Raw genomic sequence first — 19758 nt, 5'->3', positions numbered from 1 at the left:
GCCAGGTTTTTTTAATGCCAAAAGGCATGGATAGAAGGTAGATTTTTCCTTAAATCGCCCAGGGCCTAATTCCCCCCAGCATTAGAGGGTGTAAGCTTCAGCTGTTGAGTTGATTTTTGTAGTCACTATGACTTACAGCAATCTCACAGTAGATTTCCACACAGGTGGTAAATTCAGAGGCGTGGCAGGGAAGGTGGATGGAGGCAGCGGGTGAGGAGTTGGATGGAGGAGGGCTCTATTTTCCCTCCGTGCAGGCTCCATGTGCCCCCCCCCCCCGAGCTGCCTAGTCCACCATGGGGGCACAACATTTATCCCACCCTGGGCACCAGCAACCCACACTGTGCTGCTGGATAAATTTGACTAATTAACTATGACTTTTCCCTCAGGAAGACCACACCAAGAACCCCAAGTTAAGGAACCATTACAATAAACCAAAGAAATTGTAAATTTCGAAATCATGAATTTATTTACATTTGTTATAATCTGCCCAGGGAATATTTATTGATGGTAGACCACCACTCTCTTCATTTACTGATTGTAAAGAGCATGTTACATCCCGCCTGGAAATACATGCTGTCCCAGCCTTCCCCAGTCTGGTGCCCTCCGGATGTTACTGGACCACAACTCATATAACTACTTAACCTTGGCCATGCAGGCTGCAGGTGCTGATGGGAGTTTGAGTCTAGCAAGAACTTTTCAGGGTGGAGGTATTGGTTTGGGGAATGCTCTTCTAGCCCATGACATATGCATAGAGTTTTGGACCACCCCCAAGTAGGAAAACAGCCCTTACCTCTTTCTGATGGTACTTTATTGCTACCTTTAGCTTTGCCAAGTCATGACATTTCTGAGGGTCTAATTCTTCGCTCTGGTCATCCCTGTGGTTCAAGATGATTTCTAGCTCCCTGGAGCTCCGTGCCTGGTCCAGAAGGTCTTTAGCAAACCTCTTGCACTGCTGTGAAAGCTCCTCATACTCAGCCTTGAACTCATTCTCCACTTTGCTGAGCTCCTTTAGCTCCCAACCCAGCCGGAAGGCCGTCAGGATTGGGTCCTCACTAGATAAGGCAATCAATGAAGGGCTGGCCAAAGCTTTGTAAATATTCAGCCTTGACCTGGAATGCCTCAGGCTGTCTACTTCAGAACTGGAGACGCATTCCACACAATTGCATCTGATCTGGTGTGGGCGTGGGATCGTGACCCGTCTTTGGACTAGCAGCTTGATGATTTCATAGTTGTTGGTGTGAGCCGCCAGCATTATGGGGGTTATATCAGGGGTGAACTCCGAAAACTGAGTGTCCATCATCAATGTGGGGACCTGCACAAAATGAATAAATGAGTTAAGATCTTTCTTTCAGAAACCGTATAAATCATGGCAGATCAGGAACATGCATAATAAAGGACATCAAAAAGATATAAAGGACATATAGTATTGTGCTGGGTTTTGTGATTTTATGTCTCGGTATTTTCCTGTGTGACACCCAGAGAGAAATAGCTCTAATAAATTTAGAATAACTAATTCATTCATTCATGGGTTTAAAACAGATACTGAAAGGGGCTTCCGGTTGACCACGCCATCTTGCTCAGACGGGGGTCCGCACAGCGGAGCGGACCTCGGCGCTTCAGAGGTGGAGGGAATCGTTCCAGCGAAGCGAAACCTCCTTAAAAGCCCCAAATCGAGCTTTTTGGGGACAGATTTTGCCTGGCGGCGCCAAAAGCGGGCTATCTCCTCCCCGGATCGGCTTTGTTTAAGCCCCCGAGAGCGAGGAGGTGAACCGCGGCGGACAGGCTGACATTGCTGCTCTGAGAGTGCGAAGCTGCGAGTCTGGGAAGTGGAGGTGGCCAATTCTTCAAAGAACATTCAGCAAATGAATAGACTGTGAGTAATTTGGATTCTTTGGAATGTAAATTAAGGCAACAATTTGGACCTGGGAGAGAGGGGAAAAGAGGAAGCCACCCCCCCCTACGGTAACATAAGAGACAGTAAACAGAAACCCGAAGCCGTAAACAGAAGATTTCAACTTAAAAGGATTCCTCAAAGGCATCAAAGAGAATCTCCCCTAAATGCAGGGTAAAAGGGGAGAGAGACTGTGGCTGTGATTGCCCTGCAGAAAGAAGTTAAGACTAAGAAAGACCTTTCTGTTCCTCGGGAGCCGGCAGCCCAGACAATCCAGTGAGTTGATCAGGATTTATAGTTAAATTCTATTTCTATCTTTATCTCTGGACTTTTTGGAAATTCTTTTTTGGTTTATATACTTTTGAAATGTGAGTTCGAACTTTATTTTTAAGAATGCAGCCAGCTTGTTAAAATGGAGTCGAGAAAATAGACTGCGATTATATTCCACCCCATGTGACAAGGTTTGACCTTGACAGGACTGAACTATGTCAACAAAAAGGTACCCGCCTGAGTTTCAGCGGACTGTTTTGACCTTAATGTGGGAAGCAAGAATAGAACTATGTCAAGAGGAGACACAACGGCAAGTGTTACAGCAACAATTCCAGATGATTATGGCAGAATATGATTTCTTAGAAGATGAAGCTTTTGAAACTGAAGAAGATGAATGTGAGAATGACAATGATGAGGACTGTGATGACTTAACACAAAATGAAGCCCATCACGAAAAAAATGATGATTTTACTCTACAAAAAGTTGGATGGAGTGCCTCCCCTTCGAGGGGGGCACGATTGGACTTACTGGAACTCCAGAATGACCACAGGGAAGAAGGAAAAATTAAGCAGAGAAGAGAAGAAGCTCAGGGGTCTGATATGGAGGCCTGGATGGCAAAAGACTGTAAACAGGGGGTGGGGTGAAGGGAAAGTGAAGTTGTGATTGTAAGGATGGGTTAATAGGACTATAACTGGACTGCTGACTATGGAACTTGCTGGATTGGTGGGGTGGAGCCGGTACTCGGGGGGGGTGTAAGGTTAGTTTGGGAATAATTATAGGTTTAAAAAGTGAATTGATTCTGGAAAAAGGTGAAAATATGGAGGCCTATAGAGGGGTAAAAATTAGGCACGGGAAGAAAAAATGGGAGTTTGATTTCTCAGTGATTGGACAATAGGCGAAAATGATAATAGTTAGTTTAAAAGTGGTACAAGATATAAAGGTGTATGTTATAAAATATGAATTATGAAACTGTTGAAGATGATAAATAAGGGAGGAAAACCGGGGAAGGGGGGAGGGTGGGGAAGCCCACAAAATATGGTTTAACAATTATGAATTTAACAATTATGATGAATTTTTTTTTGTCTTTTTTCCTTTTTGTCTTTTTTTTTTCTTCTCTTTTTTCTCTTTTTCTCTTTTTGTATTTTCTTTTTTTTTTGGTATGACAATAGATGGTTGGATGGATGAACTCCTGCGTACTGCCCTGGTTCACTGGAGCTCCCTGGTGGCAGGGGGGGCTTCGGGGGCAGGGGAGGGGGAGGAGGACAGAAATCCAATCATAAAATGGACCACTTCTGACTGTTCACCTGCGTGGGATACTTCTGTGGCAGGGGAGGACCCATGGAGGGGGGTGGGAAGAAGGTGGAAAAGGTGTATATGTATGTACCATCTTTTGTAATTTGTAAAATCAATAAAAATTATGTTTAAAAAAAATAAAAATAAAACAGATACTGAAAGAATGGGACCAATGTGCCAAGTACGCTGCAGACTAACAGGCCATTCACACAGGCCAAGGAAGTACAAAATCTCCAGACTGAAGTATTGCTGTAAGTAAGACTCATCTTTCAGTCACTGCTCACTTCCGCCAGTTTCATTAATGTTATACCAACATAATATGCCTCCAGAGAGGTTGGACTGAGTTCTCAACACCTTCCAACAATGGCCTGGGCCTCTAGCCATCTCAACACCAAGCCACCCGAAGACCTGAATGGATTACTGCAGAATATTCACTCAACACTTCAGTCAATATTAAGTTGATTTGACAGAAGCAGAAGCAATGTCTGGAGTAGCTGATGAAATTAAGAGACATTTCATTACCAGGCAGCTCAAAGTTCAGAGACAGTGTGATGTAGAACAGAGAAGATATGGAGTTTGGAGTTCAAAATGCCAGTCCTGGCAGGGGTTCATGAGGTGGTGCTTTATCTTATATTGGTGTTTAGGTTATACACCCATTTTTTCCATGGGATGCACTATTAATATTGTTGTTGTGAATAGTCAGGAATGGTGGGAGTTTTAGCCAAGCAACATATTTAGGGCCACATGTTCCCCAGCCCTGCTTTGTTTGGACAGGTCTTAGCATCAATAACTTTCTCCCAGTGTTCAACTCAAAGCCTATCCTTTTGTACGTTAAGCCCTTTAGATCTAGCCCTGCTCTCCAGGGCAGCAAAGAACAAGGACACATCCACACTCTACATTTAGATCACTCTTATGTCACTCTTATCTACTGCAACAATCACAGCTTCCCCAAAGAATCTTGGGACTTTGATAAGGGTGCAGGGAATTGTATCCCTGTGATAGGTCTCCTAACAACTGTCAGCACCCTAAACAAACTACAGTTCCTGGAATTCTTTAAGAAAGCCATTACTATTAAAATGGTATAAGAGTGCTTTAAATGCATGGTGTGGATGTGACCCAAGTCTCTCCCATCCTGCAGTTCCCAACAACTGGTATTCAGAAGCATACTGCCTCCAACAGTGGAGGTGGAACATATTCACCAGGGCTAGTAACCTTCTCCTCCTCCGTGAATTTGTTTAATGCTCCTTTAAAACCCTCCAAGTTGGGAGCAAGTTCCAGAGTTTAACCGTGCTCAGCATGAAGAAGAATTTTCTTTTGTCTGTCCTGAACCACCCAACATTCAGCTTCACTGGACGTCTGCATGTTCTAGTGTTAAAAATATATCTGGGATTTATCAGACTGGAAGCTTCACAATACCTGGGGAAATGGCCAATCAAAAAGTCTACACAGCCCTTTTACACTCTTATTGTTCTCTTAGTGTTAAGTTCAAGCTGTTATTTAGAAGGAATTGTTGCCTGAACACCTCCACTTTAAAAGGTAGAGGGAGGGACGCTTGAAAGAGAACGAGATGTAAATAGTCTAAAAGCTGCCGGCACCACAGTGCTGTGCTATTAAGCTATCAATGTACCTTGCAGCTAAGGCTGAGGCTTTAATGCATCCCCTGTTGTGGCCTTATTATCGACATCTGGTGCTCAGAATGCTGAAACGTAAGCGCACAGCAACCTTTCCAAGCAATTCCATTTTGTAACCTGGCAAGTTCAGTTTTCTGCCAGCATCGACAAATATCCACAGAGCTCTGCACATCACCTGACCTCTCCAACCAAACAGCCACATCTCCTTGAAGTGTGACTAATTGCAGGTGAATGCTGCACACATTTGCCTTGTGACTGTCAAAAGTACTTCATGGGAAGCATTGTCAAAAAGATCTCAGTGGCAGCAGAGTGCTATTTAATCTGTAAAAATATATAAATCGCTGAGACTTGGGATGTGCAATATCTGTTCCTTTCCCCTCCTGCTTCCCCACAACCTTGACTAGCTGCTGAAACTCAAGGTTCCTCAGATACATTATTGATTTCCAGGGGGTGGAAATTGGATGCACAGTAAAGTGAAGATTGCATCTAGTTACTCCACTGCTCTTAATGGGACGCTTGTTTGGATTCACATTTTGATCCACATTCAGGTGCATATTTGAATGTTCAGGTGTTGCCGTTCTACTCCCATTGCACTCATTTGGATGCACCTCCCAGTGTGCATTCTATGGAGAGCCTTCTGCAGAACATCCCACCTCAGTGCCTGAATCACTGAGAAGAGAAGTGCCTGTGTTTCCTCACCCATTTTAGCTGTACACCTAAAAATGCAACATATAAGAACCTAAGTAGAACCCTGCTAGATCCATCATAGTATGATGGACCCATCACAGTAGAAAATTCTGCTTTCACAGTGGCCAGACAGATGCCTAAGAGAAGCCCATAGGCAGAGCCTGAGCACAACAGCACCCTCCCTACCTGCAATCCCCAGCAACTGGCATCCAGAGGCATCTTGCCACCCAACAATGGAGGTGGAACATAACCGTTGGGGCTAGTGGACATTGATAGCTTTACCCTCAATCAATTTGTCTAATCCCCTCCAAATCAATGATACAAATGAGCATAACGGAAAATGAAAATGGAAATATTACATTGAAAAACTATGAGGAATTAAAAGATAAAGGAGTATCCTGGTTGGAATATGTTCAAATTAAGGCAACATTTGAGAAAGAAAAAAACAAAACAAGGGGATTCGAAAACAAAATAACATGATTTGAAAAAGAAATTTTGAATTGCAATGAAAAATTACTTTCAAAAATGTATAGGCTCCTAGAAGAATCAGAAATAAAACATGAAGTGAAAAATAAAAATATGTGCAAATGGGAACAGGATATAGGATATGAAATAGAATTAGATGACTGGAAGAAATTTTGAATGAATAGTATAAAGTTTACAGCCTGCTATTCTCTAAGAGAGAATTTTATGAAACTCCATCACAGATGGTACTTGGCACCGGACAGGCTAGCGAAAATGAATAAAAAATATGAACAACAAATGCTGGAGGTGCCAAAGTGCGGTCGGATCTCTGTTCCATATGTGGTGGACATGCCCAGAGGTGCAAAAGTTCTGACAAATGCTACATACAGAAATTCAAAAGCTAATAAAAATATCTTTCTCTAAAAAAGCAGAATCCTATCTCCTGGGCATCCTAGGTAGCAATATACCACATGATAGAACTAATATATTCTTATATGCGACGACAGCCGCTAGAATGTTAATTGCCAAAAATTGGAAAGGAACCCTTACACCAACAAAAGGAGAATTGATAAATAAACTATGCAAATACCTGGAACTGGCGAAACTTACAGATATAATACGACAAAAACCAAAAGACAGGATTAAAAAACAATGGGAATGCTTAAACGACTATCTAAAGAAAACAGACAAGGGGACTAAAACACGGCTATGTTTAGAATAACCTTGTAAGGATGAGAAGTTTATGAAGATTATGATTGTCGGATAGGCTTAAAGGTTGGATTCATATTAAAACATTACTTGACAGGAGGATTAAGATGTAATATGAATTACTGTGCTGAAAGCGGTGGAAGCTTTATGTTTTGAGATGAACTTTTTTTCTGTATGGACCTTAACCTATTTTTACTTGAATTTTTCCCCCTTTTCTTTCTTTCTATTTCTTTTTTTCTTTTGTCTTCTTTTTTTCTTTATACTTTTTCTGTTTTCTTTCTTTTTTCTTTTTTCTTGATGTTTCGCAATTTTGATTTTTGATTTTCTATAGTTAAGCAATGGAATATGTAAAAAGTGCAAACGAATGTACTTGGATTGATTTGAAGATGCTTTGTATTGTTTTAATGAATATTGGAATAACAATAATAATAATAATAATAATAATAATAGGAATCCCTTTGGAAACCTGATGATCTTTAATCTACCTGTTTTCACCACCTTTTGGTATAAAATTCCCAAGGTTGCTTACAAATAATATTAAAACCAAATGACAACAAATACAATCGTGGCATTTCCGCAGAATCCCCAAGAGCCATTTATCTTGCCATTCCGCAACAGCACCTGGATGGGGCCTCTGCATCAATGACTGGTAGCCACAGACAGACCCATCACCCTCTCTGAAATTATCTCATTCTGTTTCAAAGCCATCTAAGATGGTGGCCTTTACCACACATTGTGAAAATGGATCCTATAGCTTAACCATGTGCTGCAAGAATAAGTGATTCCTTTTGTCTGTACTGAATCTTACTTTGACATTCAAAGACCTAAATGGTTTGGGACACCAATATTTGCAAGGACATATTCTGCATATTAACCTGCTCATAATTGAGGATTAGTGGATGAAACCCTCATGATGGTCCCTCCACATATTGAGGTATGTGGTGTGGAGAACCAGAAATGACGTTTTTCAATGGTGGCTCTTTATACGTGGAACTTCCTCCCTACTGTGGTATACCTGGCCCCAGTGCTCTATGGTTTTAGGCAGTTAGTCAAGACACCCCTTTTTCAGGTGGTGTTTGGGGGAAGAGAAAGTTGATTGCTGCCACTATTAGTAATTGTCATTCATTGATCTGTCAGCACATGCTGTTTTGGGTTGTGCAATTTTAATGAATTTTTACTTTTTTGACTTGTTGTATACTGCCCCGGGGCTTGTGCAGACAGTCGTACATAAATAAACTAAATAAATAAAAATAAACCTATCTCCCAACATTCAGCTTCACTGAATGGCTCCAGGTTCTTAATGTTATGAGGGAGTGAGAGAAAAAACTCTCTCTATCCACATTCCCCACACTGTGCAATATTCAATTTCCCTCATTACTTGCCTTTTTTCTACACTAAATAGCATGTTTGGAAATATGCGTACAATTAAATTACATTCATGAAAGAGTCAGGATTAGCTGGATTACCCCATAGGGTACACCTCAGGGTTGTCTTCACACAATGTGTAGAACACGGTAAAAAAAGAAAGGTCCAGGAAAAGTGTTCTGACACAGAGCTTGTTTGTGACTGCTTTGGAGCTGATGGGATGGAGGGAGGGCCCATCAAAAAGACCACTGAGAACTTCTGAAGCATAGTGGCTTAGGGTATGAATTGAAGGTCAAGAAGCTCATAAGTCAAATCTTGCCTTGTTCACAAGCCTTTGAAAAGTTCTCCTTTTTTAAAAAAATCATTTTTATTAATTTTCCAATAAAAACATCCAATTAACATATCCATAATCATAATCCAATTAAAAACAATAAACTAAAATTTAAAAAACCAAATTACAGTTCAAATTATTAATTATTACTTTTTCCAGGCTCCCCATAGTCTGGACCTCTTGAAGTATATCTCCAATATCTTCATTCCTGCCTTCTTCTTGTTGTTCTCATATTTTCTACATTCTGATCTCAACACTTTAAAGTTCTCCGTCCCTGGCTATGCGATTCTCAATCATGTCAGAAATCATATATCCTTTCATCCATCGAATACAGCTTTATTTGTAAATATGTATTTTTTCAACTATTTGCCAGTGCAGGTTTTCCTGACTTCATTCCAATCTTCCAATCCGGGCTGTTGTCCAAGTCTATCGTTTAGAGTTTAATGACGCAGCAACTCCCATGTTGTTAAGTCATTCCAATCCGGGCTGTTGTCCAAGCCTGCCGTTTGATGTTAAGCATGCTTCTGCTTAACTAATAGACTGACCTTGTCTGCCTACGCATGGGGGCAGGGAGTGGGGATAGAGACTTCTCAGCAGAGGGGTCATTTCAGATTTTGAAGAGGGAAAATACAGCAGTGGGAGAAATGTGTAATTCAGCAAAGTCCAAATGCTAAGACTAGTTATGTTCAGGATCAGGTTGTGATACATTGGTGCACTTTCAGAGTATGTGCAAGCCTGATAAAGATGATCATTTGCAGCATGATCCTATACATATCTAGCAACATAGATATGTATGAGTCAGACCTTTGGTCCATCTAGTTGAGTATTGTCTACACTGACTGACAGTGGCTGTCCAGAGTTTCAGGCAGGAGTCCCTCCCAGTTTTACCTAGAGATGGCAGAGATAGAACCTGGCACCTTTTGCATGCAAGGCAGAAGTAAGCTCACTGAGTTCAGTAGTGCGCACTCCCTAGTAGGTAGGTATGTGATTGTAGCCTTAGACTGCAGTTCTATACACACAATGCTGAAATAACTCCTTTTGAACTTAATGGGCTTCTTTTTGATCAGATGCTTATAAGATTGCATAATGAATTGTTTATAACAGCAGTTATTCCATGTGTACAGCAAAGTCAGATGCACCCCCATTGTATATGATCAGACACATTTGGGGGCTGAGGGGGAAGAAGTGCACTCTAAATGAAACCCCTACTTGGTCAGAAAAGACATGGCACTCCTTTACTACAACATTAATCTTGGACTTCAGTGGAATCCATTTCCCTTTTGCAGCTTCCTTCCCTGTTAAAAAGGTAAAGGGCCCCTGACAGTTAAGTCCAGTCGTGAACGACTCTGGGGTTGCGGTGCTCATCTCACTTTACTGGCCGAGGGAGCCGACGTTTGTCCACAGACAGTTTTTCCAGGTCATGTGGCCAGCATGACTAAGCAGCTTCTGGTGAAACCAGAGCAGCGCACGGAAACACTGTTTATCTTCCCTCTGGAGCGGTACCTATTTATCTACTTGCACTTGGATGTGCTTTCAAACTGCTAGGTTGGCAGGAGCTGGGACCAAGCAATGGGAGCTCACTCTGTTGCGGGGATTCGAACCACCAACCTTCCAATCAGCAAGCCCTAGGCTCAGTGGTTTAGATCACAGTGCTACCCACATCCCACTTCCTGTTAGTCCTTCCCTGTTAGTTAAGGTGATTGTATGGCTGCATATTTGTCTGCTTTTCTTTTGTCTTCCAAGTGCTGTAAGTCAGATACTTACAGGGGAACCATGTAGGTGAAGACAAGTCAAGGTGAGTAAATGGATAAGGTAGGAAAGGTCAGATCCAGCAGCTAAAGCCTAGCCAAGTCAGGCAAAGCCAAGTTAAAGCAGGCAAAGTTGGGCAAAGAAAGGGAAGTCTTGACAAATGCTTTCCTAAACAAAGGCAAACAAAAACAGAACGCTGGACAGCTCCAAATGAGCCCTGCTGGCTGCAATTCTCTCCTCTTATGGTAGTTATCAGAAGATGTTGTCTCAGCATGGAGCTAAAGCTTTATAAGGGATGACAAGATCTGTAATTTAGTTCACTCTGCCTTCATGGAGGAGCAGGTAGAGTTGTTAAAAGCACTTTGCCAGCTTTTGAGGTCTCTGACCTGCAAGGCTGGCAAGATGCAAGTACTGCACAGGGCACATCTCCTGCATCTAGGCAGTAGGACAGTAAATAAGATACTGACAACTCTCACTCCAAAGAAGTAGCCTGAGTCTTGCCCTCAGCAGCGTCATCCACCGCACCCAGTAAAATCCTATGGTTGGGGCCATGACAACAAGGTAAGGACAGCATATAGGTCAAAAACTATAACACTTCTGGCGTTTTTGAGGGTTTTATGTCGTACCTTGACAGTTTGCAAACACAATTTTCAGTTAATGACTCCCCTGGTTGCAAAGCCATCATTACAAAGAAAAAGCCTTTGCTGATAACACAACATCTGACAAAGCATGGTTTGTAAATTGCTAATTCTCAGTTCTTAACAGAGCATGGATCCATGCTGCTCTGACAGGTTTAGCTTGTGTTTAGGGCAGCTCATTTTCCTTTTTAGTTTTTTCTTTTCTTTTTCTTTTTACAGAGACAGAGGAATACATTATTTTACTCCAAGAACTGCACAGTTCTCCCAAGGTTATTTTCAATGAATGACCTGAATAAGATTTTCTTTTCTTTTCTTTTTGCCAGTTCTCCTGACATGAGCTGTTGAGCAGGAACCTTCAGAGAATGACACAGTCAGATCTCATGTTAAAAAAAAGAGGACAAACCTTTTTTAGAAATGTTAGCAGCTCTGCATTCAATTATTATTTTTTGCCATCTGTACACAAAGTGGTTTATTATTATCACACTCATCTTTATTCTCTTAAAGTAGTTTGACACATCACACGACTCAGTCCAGAGGGGTTCAAAATGATATCATAGCAAGCTAAAGGTGTGATCACACCATCATTTCTTGTTAGACACCAAGCAGGTTTCAGACTCACATTTGTGATGTTTTGTGCTGAGTAACAGCCTAATGACTGAAACCTAAAGATACCTTAACTGTACAGATTTAATCCCTAAAAAGCTTTGCATTTGAGAATGGGCCTTAAAGGAGCCTTGAGATCTCACACACCCACTCTTAATGCATGGTAATTCTGTCCCTACTTTGCTGCTGTGAGACAACTCATGGTTTACTGTTTCAACCATGCTAGCAAACTATGGTTTGTGCTTGCTATGTCAAGCAGGATTGGATACCAAAACCAAACACTGGTGACCACTCCTGACTTGCAGGATAAAACAAAATGGTATGCTATGGTTTGCCTCAAAACAAGGAAAGCACCTCATTTATTTGAATTTTGTACTGTATATTTATTTAAACAATTTTCATACCATTCAACAACAGCAATCTCTAAGTGTCTACATTCTAAGGGGGTATGTGTATGAGCCCAAGTTCCATTCAAAGTCCATATATGTAGTGCCTAACCATGGTTTGGCATTACATTTGAAACAAGTCCATGGGTCTAATGGGATTCTTTATGCCTTTTCACAAGCAAGGTTGCTCCATTCATTACACCATCAAGGAATAGCAAGTGCCATCTGTACTCATTTGGATCACTATTCTGAGAACTGGATCTTGTCACCATAGCTGCCAAGTTACCCCCTTTTTAAAGGGATTTTCCCTTATGCTGAATAGGCTTCCTCGCGAGAAAAGGGAAAACTTGGCAGCTATGCTTGTCACTTAATCTATCAGTATATACAGAGTCTTAAAAGTCAAGAAAGGTTTACACTGGGGAGTTAACTGTAGCTTTATGTACTCATCTGTGGCATCTAAATGAGTTATGTAGTTAAAGTCTGGTTCCCTCTTTCTCTTCAGTCCAGATCAGACATAGCAATCTCAGTCCAACAAACCATGGTTTATTGGACTAAAAGTGAACTTTGTGATCATATGCTCCCTTCTGCACCTCCTTCTCTTTTCTCACATGTTGTAATGAAAGACTTAAACCAGTCCACCATTACATCTGACAAGAAACAAGGGTGCTCATTTATTCTACTTCCCAGTGGTCAGTCCTATATTGAAGGCATCCTCAACGGCTACCCAATCCAAATCTAGGATAACATCCACACCACACATTTAAACCATATTGAATTGAAAGCATATGGCTCCCCCCAAAGAATCCTGGAATCTGCAGTTTACCTCTGACAGAGCTATAATTCTCACAACCCTTAACAAGCTGCAGTTCTTAGGATTCATTGGGGGAACCCCTTGTGCTTTCATTGTAAGGCATGGCCTAGTTTAAAGATTCTGAACCCCTAAGAACAGAGGGTAGAAATAGCATTGAAGTTTCAAAGTAGCTGGCACCTGGTCAGCAGATTGAGAAGGCATGGAAGCTGCCTGGCTACTGTCTTCCTCAGTACAGTGAGATATATTGAATTTATTTTTAATTGACAAGATTTTTTTAAAAAATTGCATTCATACACCTGCATGTACATAGCTACATTTTATGAAAGACCACTGGACAGCCCTTGAAATAGAGGGTGTTTCTCTGCAAAGTAGGGCAGATTTGAAAGTCTGATTACCTAGAAGATCCATTCTACACATGGCAGTCATTTTCAGCATTTGGGGTGCTCTAAATTCATGCATGCAATGAAGTGCCACGTGAAAGGACCTTCTAATCTGAGCATTCCCTCCCACCACTGGGGAGGACCTGGGGACAGAGTGCAGCAGTTTCTGATGGGCGCAAAAGGGGGGCTTTGCTAACTGCAACACAACACAAAAGGGGGCTTCTAGCACTAGGAGGGCCTTGTTGTCTGCTTTGGTGGTTTGTCCAGCCACAGTCATTTCTGTACAGGAATGCTCTGGTCACAGTGGCCCAAGCTTTGATAACCTCAAGACTGAATTACAGTAAGCCTGCAATTTATGCAGGGGCTACAGTCCGGGGATTGTGTCTAAAGCCAAAATCATGTATACACTAAAAAGCCATTGGGTTCAATAGCAAGTGATGCCCCAGGTGCCCGTCCCTTTTCCTTTTAATTTTTTTGGCCAAGCAGTAAAGCTGAATGTCTGTTCATTGTGGGCTTACTGTACTGTAATGTGCTCTATGTGAAGTTGCCTTTGAGGTTTGTATGGAAGCTCAGAGCACAGCAACTAGGCTACCAGGAACACATTAACAGGATGAGAAGTCTGATGGACAGTGCTGCTCCCTAGGCTGGTTGCAAGGAAGAAGGCAGGACAGGTGGAGCTGTCAGAGGGCAGATTGAAGTTGGTGGGACGGCACCCTATTTGCCCGGATGGAGCAGCCTCCACTGCCAAAGGGGGCCAATCATAATAAACTTTAGTTTAACATTTTCCATTAGGTTTGTGTGTCTTCCCTCTATGCCTTACTTGGGAAGTTCTTCACCAATAAAGAGGAAGGCTTGCAGGATTTCATTCCATTTCACTGCAGGGCCCATAGCTTACAAAGTAGCAGGTACCTCATCTTATGCTTTAAAGCAACAGAACAGCTAAACCCTCTCTTCTGCTCATGATTTCTAATTTTAGTGGTTGTAATAAACTAGGGAAGTTTATTACAGTGACAATTTTCATGCTTTATAGTACCACACCTCCAGTTATTAAAGCCCTCTGCTATATTTCCTTTATGTAATGTAGAGATAGTGGGGTGCAGGCTGCACGGGGGGAGGTAACATAAAAATAGGAACAGCAGACGAGACCACGTTCAAATAAATCCAGATAGCTGAAAATAGCTTTTCAGTATGTACTCCATTTTACTGTTAAGACTGTAAAAAGAGTTCAGTGCCCCAAAACCAGATTATTAACATATGCCAACAACAGCAACAGCCACCTATTAAAATATACTTCTCTGTTGCATAGTTTGGATATTATTGCTGTTCGCTGTAACAGAAAATTATGTTGTTTGATAGCCTCTCAGTTTGAACACAGGTGCAAATGTCTGTAAATAAAAATGATGGGGGGGGGTAGGCAGGCAGGACTCCAGTTACCTGACAGATCTTCAGGCTTATTTGTACTTCCTCTTGTCCTGCTACTTCCTCCCTGGGAAAAACTACTCTTTAGTGTTCAACTGGACCCAATGGCAATTTAGGTTCCCCCGGAATTACCATTTGTTCCACTCTATTGCTAAAGATGTGTAGTGGTGTATAGAAGTGAGAGCTGGACCATAAAGAAGGCTGATCGCCAAAGAATTGATGCTTTTGAATTATGGTGCTGGAGGAGACTATTGAGCAGGCATCCTCAAACTTCAGCCCTCCAGATGTTTTGGACTACAATTCCCATCATCCCTGACCACTGGTCCTGTTAGCTAGGGATCATGGGAGTTGTAGGCCAAAACATCTGGAGGGCCGGAGTTTGGGGATGCCTGCTCTTGAGAGTCCCATGGACTGCAAGAAGATCACACCTATCCATTCTTAAGGAAATCAGTCCTGAGTGCTCACTGGAAGGACAGATCATGAAGCTGAGTTCCAATACTTTGGCCACCTCATGAGAAGAGAAGACTCCCTGGAAAAGACCCAGTGTTGGGAAAGATGGTTGGACAGTGGTTGGGAAAGATGGTTGGTCAGTGTTCTCAAAGCTACCAACATGAGTCTGACCAAACTGCGGGAGGCAGTGGAAGACAGGAGTGCCTGACGTGCTCTGGTCCATGGGGTCACGAAGAGCCGGACACGACTAAACAACAACAACAACAATTGCTAAAGAGCGGTTTTTCCTGCAAAAGGAGGAGGGTTAGGAGGAAACCACTTTGACCCGTGCCTAGAAAGTGAGGGTCAAGCAGAAGAATACCCTGACCTTTGCTTCCTAGGCATGGCACAAGTGGAAGTGTGGGTGCTGTGCGTATAGCAAAAAAGCAGAAGGCGGTGATGGCCACCAACTTGGATAACCCAAGTTATGCTACAGTGTTATTTTCTGTTATGTTCTCCCACCAATGTCTGAGGCAGTATACCTCTGAATACCAGTTGCTGGAGACTGCAGGTAGGAAGAGTTGCTATTGCACTTAAGTCCACCTTGCAGGTTTCCCATAATGGGCATCTGGTTGGCCATTATGAGAACAGGAGGCTGGACTGGATGGGCCATTAGCCTGACCCTGCAGGACTTTTCTTATGTGCTCATGTAAGAGCCTGTGAGCTTACACAACATGGAAGGCTATTGAACTTTCGAAGTCAACCCCCTTTCAGGCATCACAGGCACGAAGAGACAGCATGAATATTAAGGGTTGCAAGGCTCTGCCTTTAACTTTGCCCCACCATGGAGCAGCTCAGGCCAGCTTCCCCACACACTTGTCTAGTGTAGCTTTCTTAACAAGAAGGCTTTGCTTCACTATGAGCCTCCCCACACAATAAGGGACATACTGTAAGAATGTGGGTCAGACCATTGGTCCATCTAGCTCAGAACTGTCTATCCTGACTGATAGCATCTCTCTCCAAGGCAACAGGTGTTCCCAGACCTACCTGGGAGTGCAGAGGATTGAATCTGGGACCTTTTGCATGCAAAGCAGGTGCTTTGCCACTGAGCTATGCTGCTATACACACCCCTTGCTCCAGAGCTGTAATCCAAATCAGGGAAGTAGGTGGATGCTCTTAGAAGAAAATGGCACCCAGGCAACCAATCACAGATTGGGCCCTCAGCTATCAGAATTATCATTTCAGCTCTCCTGCCTACCGCAGTAGTGCAGTTGCTATATTTTGCTCATCTCAGTAGAAAACACAGGAAGCAGCCATTGGTCCTTCAGTGTCTGTACTGGCCTTGCCCAGGGATGCTGGGGATTGGAACTGGGATCTCATGCATGCAAGGCAGGTGCTCTGCCAGTGAACCACAATCTTTCCCCAGAGGATTCGGAATAATGGAGAAATCAATTAACCGCAAGTGCTATAGAGAGAGAAGAGATCCAGTGTTAGATCCAATGTGCCATGTAAGAGATTAGGGGCATTATTGTTGCACCCTTTTTCTTATACCAGCAGTCACACACACACACACACACACACACACACACACACTATTAAAGGTAAAGGTAAAGGGACCCCTGACCATTAGGTCCAGTCATGGACAACTCTGGGGTTGCGGCGCTCATCTCGCATTATTGGCCGAGGGAGCCGGCGTACAGCTTCCAGGTCATGTGGCCAGCATGACAAATCAGGTACTCCCTGCAAGAGAGGGCACATGTTGCAGTGGGTCCCAGCAGACCAGGTCTAGGTGTTGGGGCGGGACAATTGGAGCAGCTACAATCCTTATTGGTGGTCCATCTGACAGGGTGCAATTGGGCTGAGGGCTTGCCAATCAAAGAGTCAGATGGACCAGTATTTAAACGCTGGACTCACCGTAGAGATCCTCCTTCTCTGGTTGAGCTGCATCGGAACACCCGCCCACCACTCCCTAATTTTAGGGCTTTCACTTGACCTTGCTATGCCGTCGTGTGTCGTCTGTCGTTGTTGCAGGGGCACGGCAGGAATTTTCCCCACTTGGCTGATTGGCTGTTGCCATTTGGGTTTTGCCTGCCGCGTAGCAAATCGTCACAACTTGTAAGGTTAGCGGATATGGTTCATGCTGATAGGAGGGTATGATCCCTTACCACCCTATATTTATATATTCGGGTATTCCTCTTAAGGGAATCCATGGACCTATGGTTGGTATTCCCCCAAGTGGGGTTGCCCTAATCCAGTGTTCTGGGCACATGTGGGGGAATCAGGGCCTGGCTGGTACATGCCAGTCAGGTAACCCCGTCCCAGGTGTGTACCTGGCTGCTAACTCAAGGTGTGCCCTGAGTCAGTGCTACCCTAGGTAGCTAGTCGAACCAGAGCCTATGCAACCATTCATTTGATTTGTAATCAATAAAGTTATGGCCCAAATTCTACCAAAAACCAAACCAAAAATATGAGTCATGTCTGAATTTATTTCTAGGCCTGGGATAGAGGGTCTCCACATGCAAAGCCGCTTCTGGCGAACCAGAGCAGCCCACGGAAACGCCATTTAGCTTCCCGCCGGAGTGGTACCTATTTATCTACTTGCACTTTGACGTGCTTTTGAACTGCTAGGTTGGCAGGAGCTGGGACCGAGCAACGGGAGCTCACCCCGTTGCAGGGATTTGAACCACCGACCTTCTGATTGGCAAGCCCTAGGCTCTGTGGTTTAACCCACAGCACCACCCACATCCCACCCACACTTTGCTAAATATTCTGTATCTTGAATGCTGCATCATTTATGCTGCATTAGCAACCCAGCCATAACAGGGCTTTTTTTTTTAAGTAAGAAAATTTAATGGACTGTTAAATGTACCTGGCTTACTTATTATAGAATAATTTCTACTCAGACACATTCAGTAGCATTTGCTATCTATATACTAGGTGGTTGTATGAAGAGGCGGTGATATTTTTAGGTTACTGTGTATCCTTTCGCATGCATGTGTATTGTAATCAAGATTCATTTGCCACCCACCCCACTCAGAGATTTAACTTGAAGGGAACAGGGGAAGAAGGTAGAAACAAACATTCAAGAACATTAACATGTATAAAAGCTCCCCACAAAAACAAACCCAGAATAAATGCCCTCTCCCAAAGTGTCAGTGATTTAGTAAGGACAGGTACCACAAAATACAGTTGCTGGTGAAGGGGAACTAGGGATGCAAATGCTTTTCGGGGTGAGCACGTGTCTGGTAGCACATCTCTAACAAGGACTAAAGAAGTGTATGTGTATTGTGCATCCTGGCTCTTTCTTTTCTTTTCTTTTTGATCTGGGAAGGGGAAAGTCACACATTCAGAAAACTGTTTCGATCTGCTTTGCTGTCACTGAATCAGATCGAGAGAAGTAAAAATCCTTTACTTTTGGTCACTTATAATTATATTAGGGATGCGGGTGGTGCTGTGGTCTAAACCACTGAGCCTAGGGCTTGCCGATTGGAAGGTCGGCGATAAAAATGCCCACAACGGGTGAGCTCCCGTTGCTTGGTTCCAGCTCCTGCCAACCTAGCAGTTCGAAAGCACGTCAAAGTGCATGTAGATAAATAGGTACTGCTCCGGTGGGAAGGTAAACGATGTTTCTGTGCACGGCTCTGGTTTCACAAGAAATGGCTTAGTCATGCTGGCCACATGACCTGGAAAAACTGTCTGCAGACAAACGTCCATGGGGTCACAAAGAGTCGGACACAACTAAACAACTAAACAACAACAACAACCATTTACAGCTTCTGGAGTTCCAATGATTTATTCATGCAAAAACTATTCACAGGATGAATAGTGATGAGGGAGAGAGCAACAGCAGACAACTTGTCTCAACAAGTTTGGGAAGAAAAAGACAAAATGGCTCAGTCTTTAGGGGTAGAGTTAGACAAAGTGGCTATAAACAGGGAGTGGCTAGATCACTAGCCAAATAATACCTTCTCGTGGTTTAAAGTAACACATGCATTAGCCAGAAGTTCAGGAGAAGTAAATGTATTTGCTTTTCTACAACAGTCTTAAGACTCATGGTATCATAAAAGCAAAGATTTGGAAGGGATCACGGTGATCATCTAATTCAACCTGGTGCTCACTGCAGTGAAGATGAACGGTGCATTATGTACAGCATCAAAGACAGATGGACATCCAGGCTTTGCTTAAATATTACCAGTCTGTTCCACAGCTGAACATCTACCATTATAATTTTTCTCCAGATACTTAGTTGAAATATGTTTCCTTACAATCTCTACCCATTGGTTTTGCACTGTCATCTGAAGCAACCAAGGACAGTTATTGTATAGGAACACACTTTTGTATAACACTACACTTTTAAAGCACATTACTTCTTCCCCAAAAATCTTGGAAACTGTACTTTCTTAAGGGTGCTAAGAACTGTAGCTCAGTATCAAACAATGAAGGAATACATGGAGTAGAACCTCATCAAGCACAACTCTGTATATGAAATAAGAGTATATTGTACAGCAAATATCTCAATGTAACACGTACGATAACTCAAAATAATGCAAGCTTTAAGAATATAAAGACAGTCTCAGATCAATCTTGAAGAGATATATACAGTCTTATTTCAGTGAAGCTGATTCTCACCAAATATGCCCAGGATTGCAACTTGAAAATTGTGCAGATGCTGCAGAGTTGGGCTGTGAGCAACAGTCTCTTG

General features: G+C 42.8%; 1 protein-coding gene across 1 annotated transcript in view; it reads right to left on the bottom strand.

Annotated features, from left to right (window-relative positions):
* TRPC5 (transient receptor potential cation channel subfamily C member 5) overlaps nt 1-19758 on the bottom strand; it is a 167827-nt gene that overhangs the window by 84724 nt on the left and 63345 nt on the right. The window contains exon 3 of the mRNA XM_035112475.2: nt 791-1312. Within this exon, the coding sequence (XP_034968366.1) occupies nt 791-1312 (522 nt within the window). The remainder of the gene's footprint in view (nt 1-790; nt 1313-19758) is intronic.

Source organism: Zootoca vivipara, chromosome Z (genome assembly GCF_963506605.1).
Source record: "Zootoca vivipara chromosome Z, rZooViv1.1, whole genome shotgun sequence".
NCBI classification, from domain to species: Eukaryota; Metazoa; Chordata; class Lepidosauria; order Squamata; family Lacertidae; genus Zootoca; species Zootoca vivipara.
The sequence above is the reverse complement of the archived record's forward strand: the minus strand, read 5'-3'. Positions and strand labels throughout refer to the sequence as shown.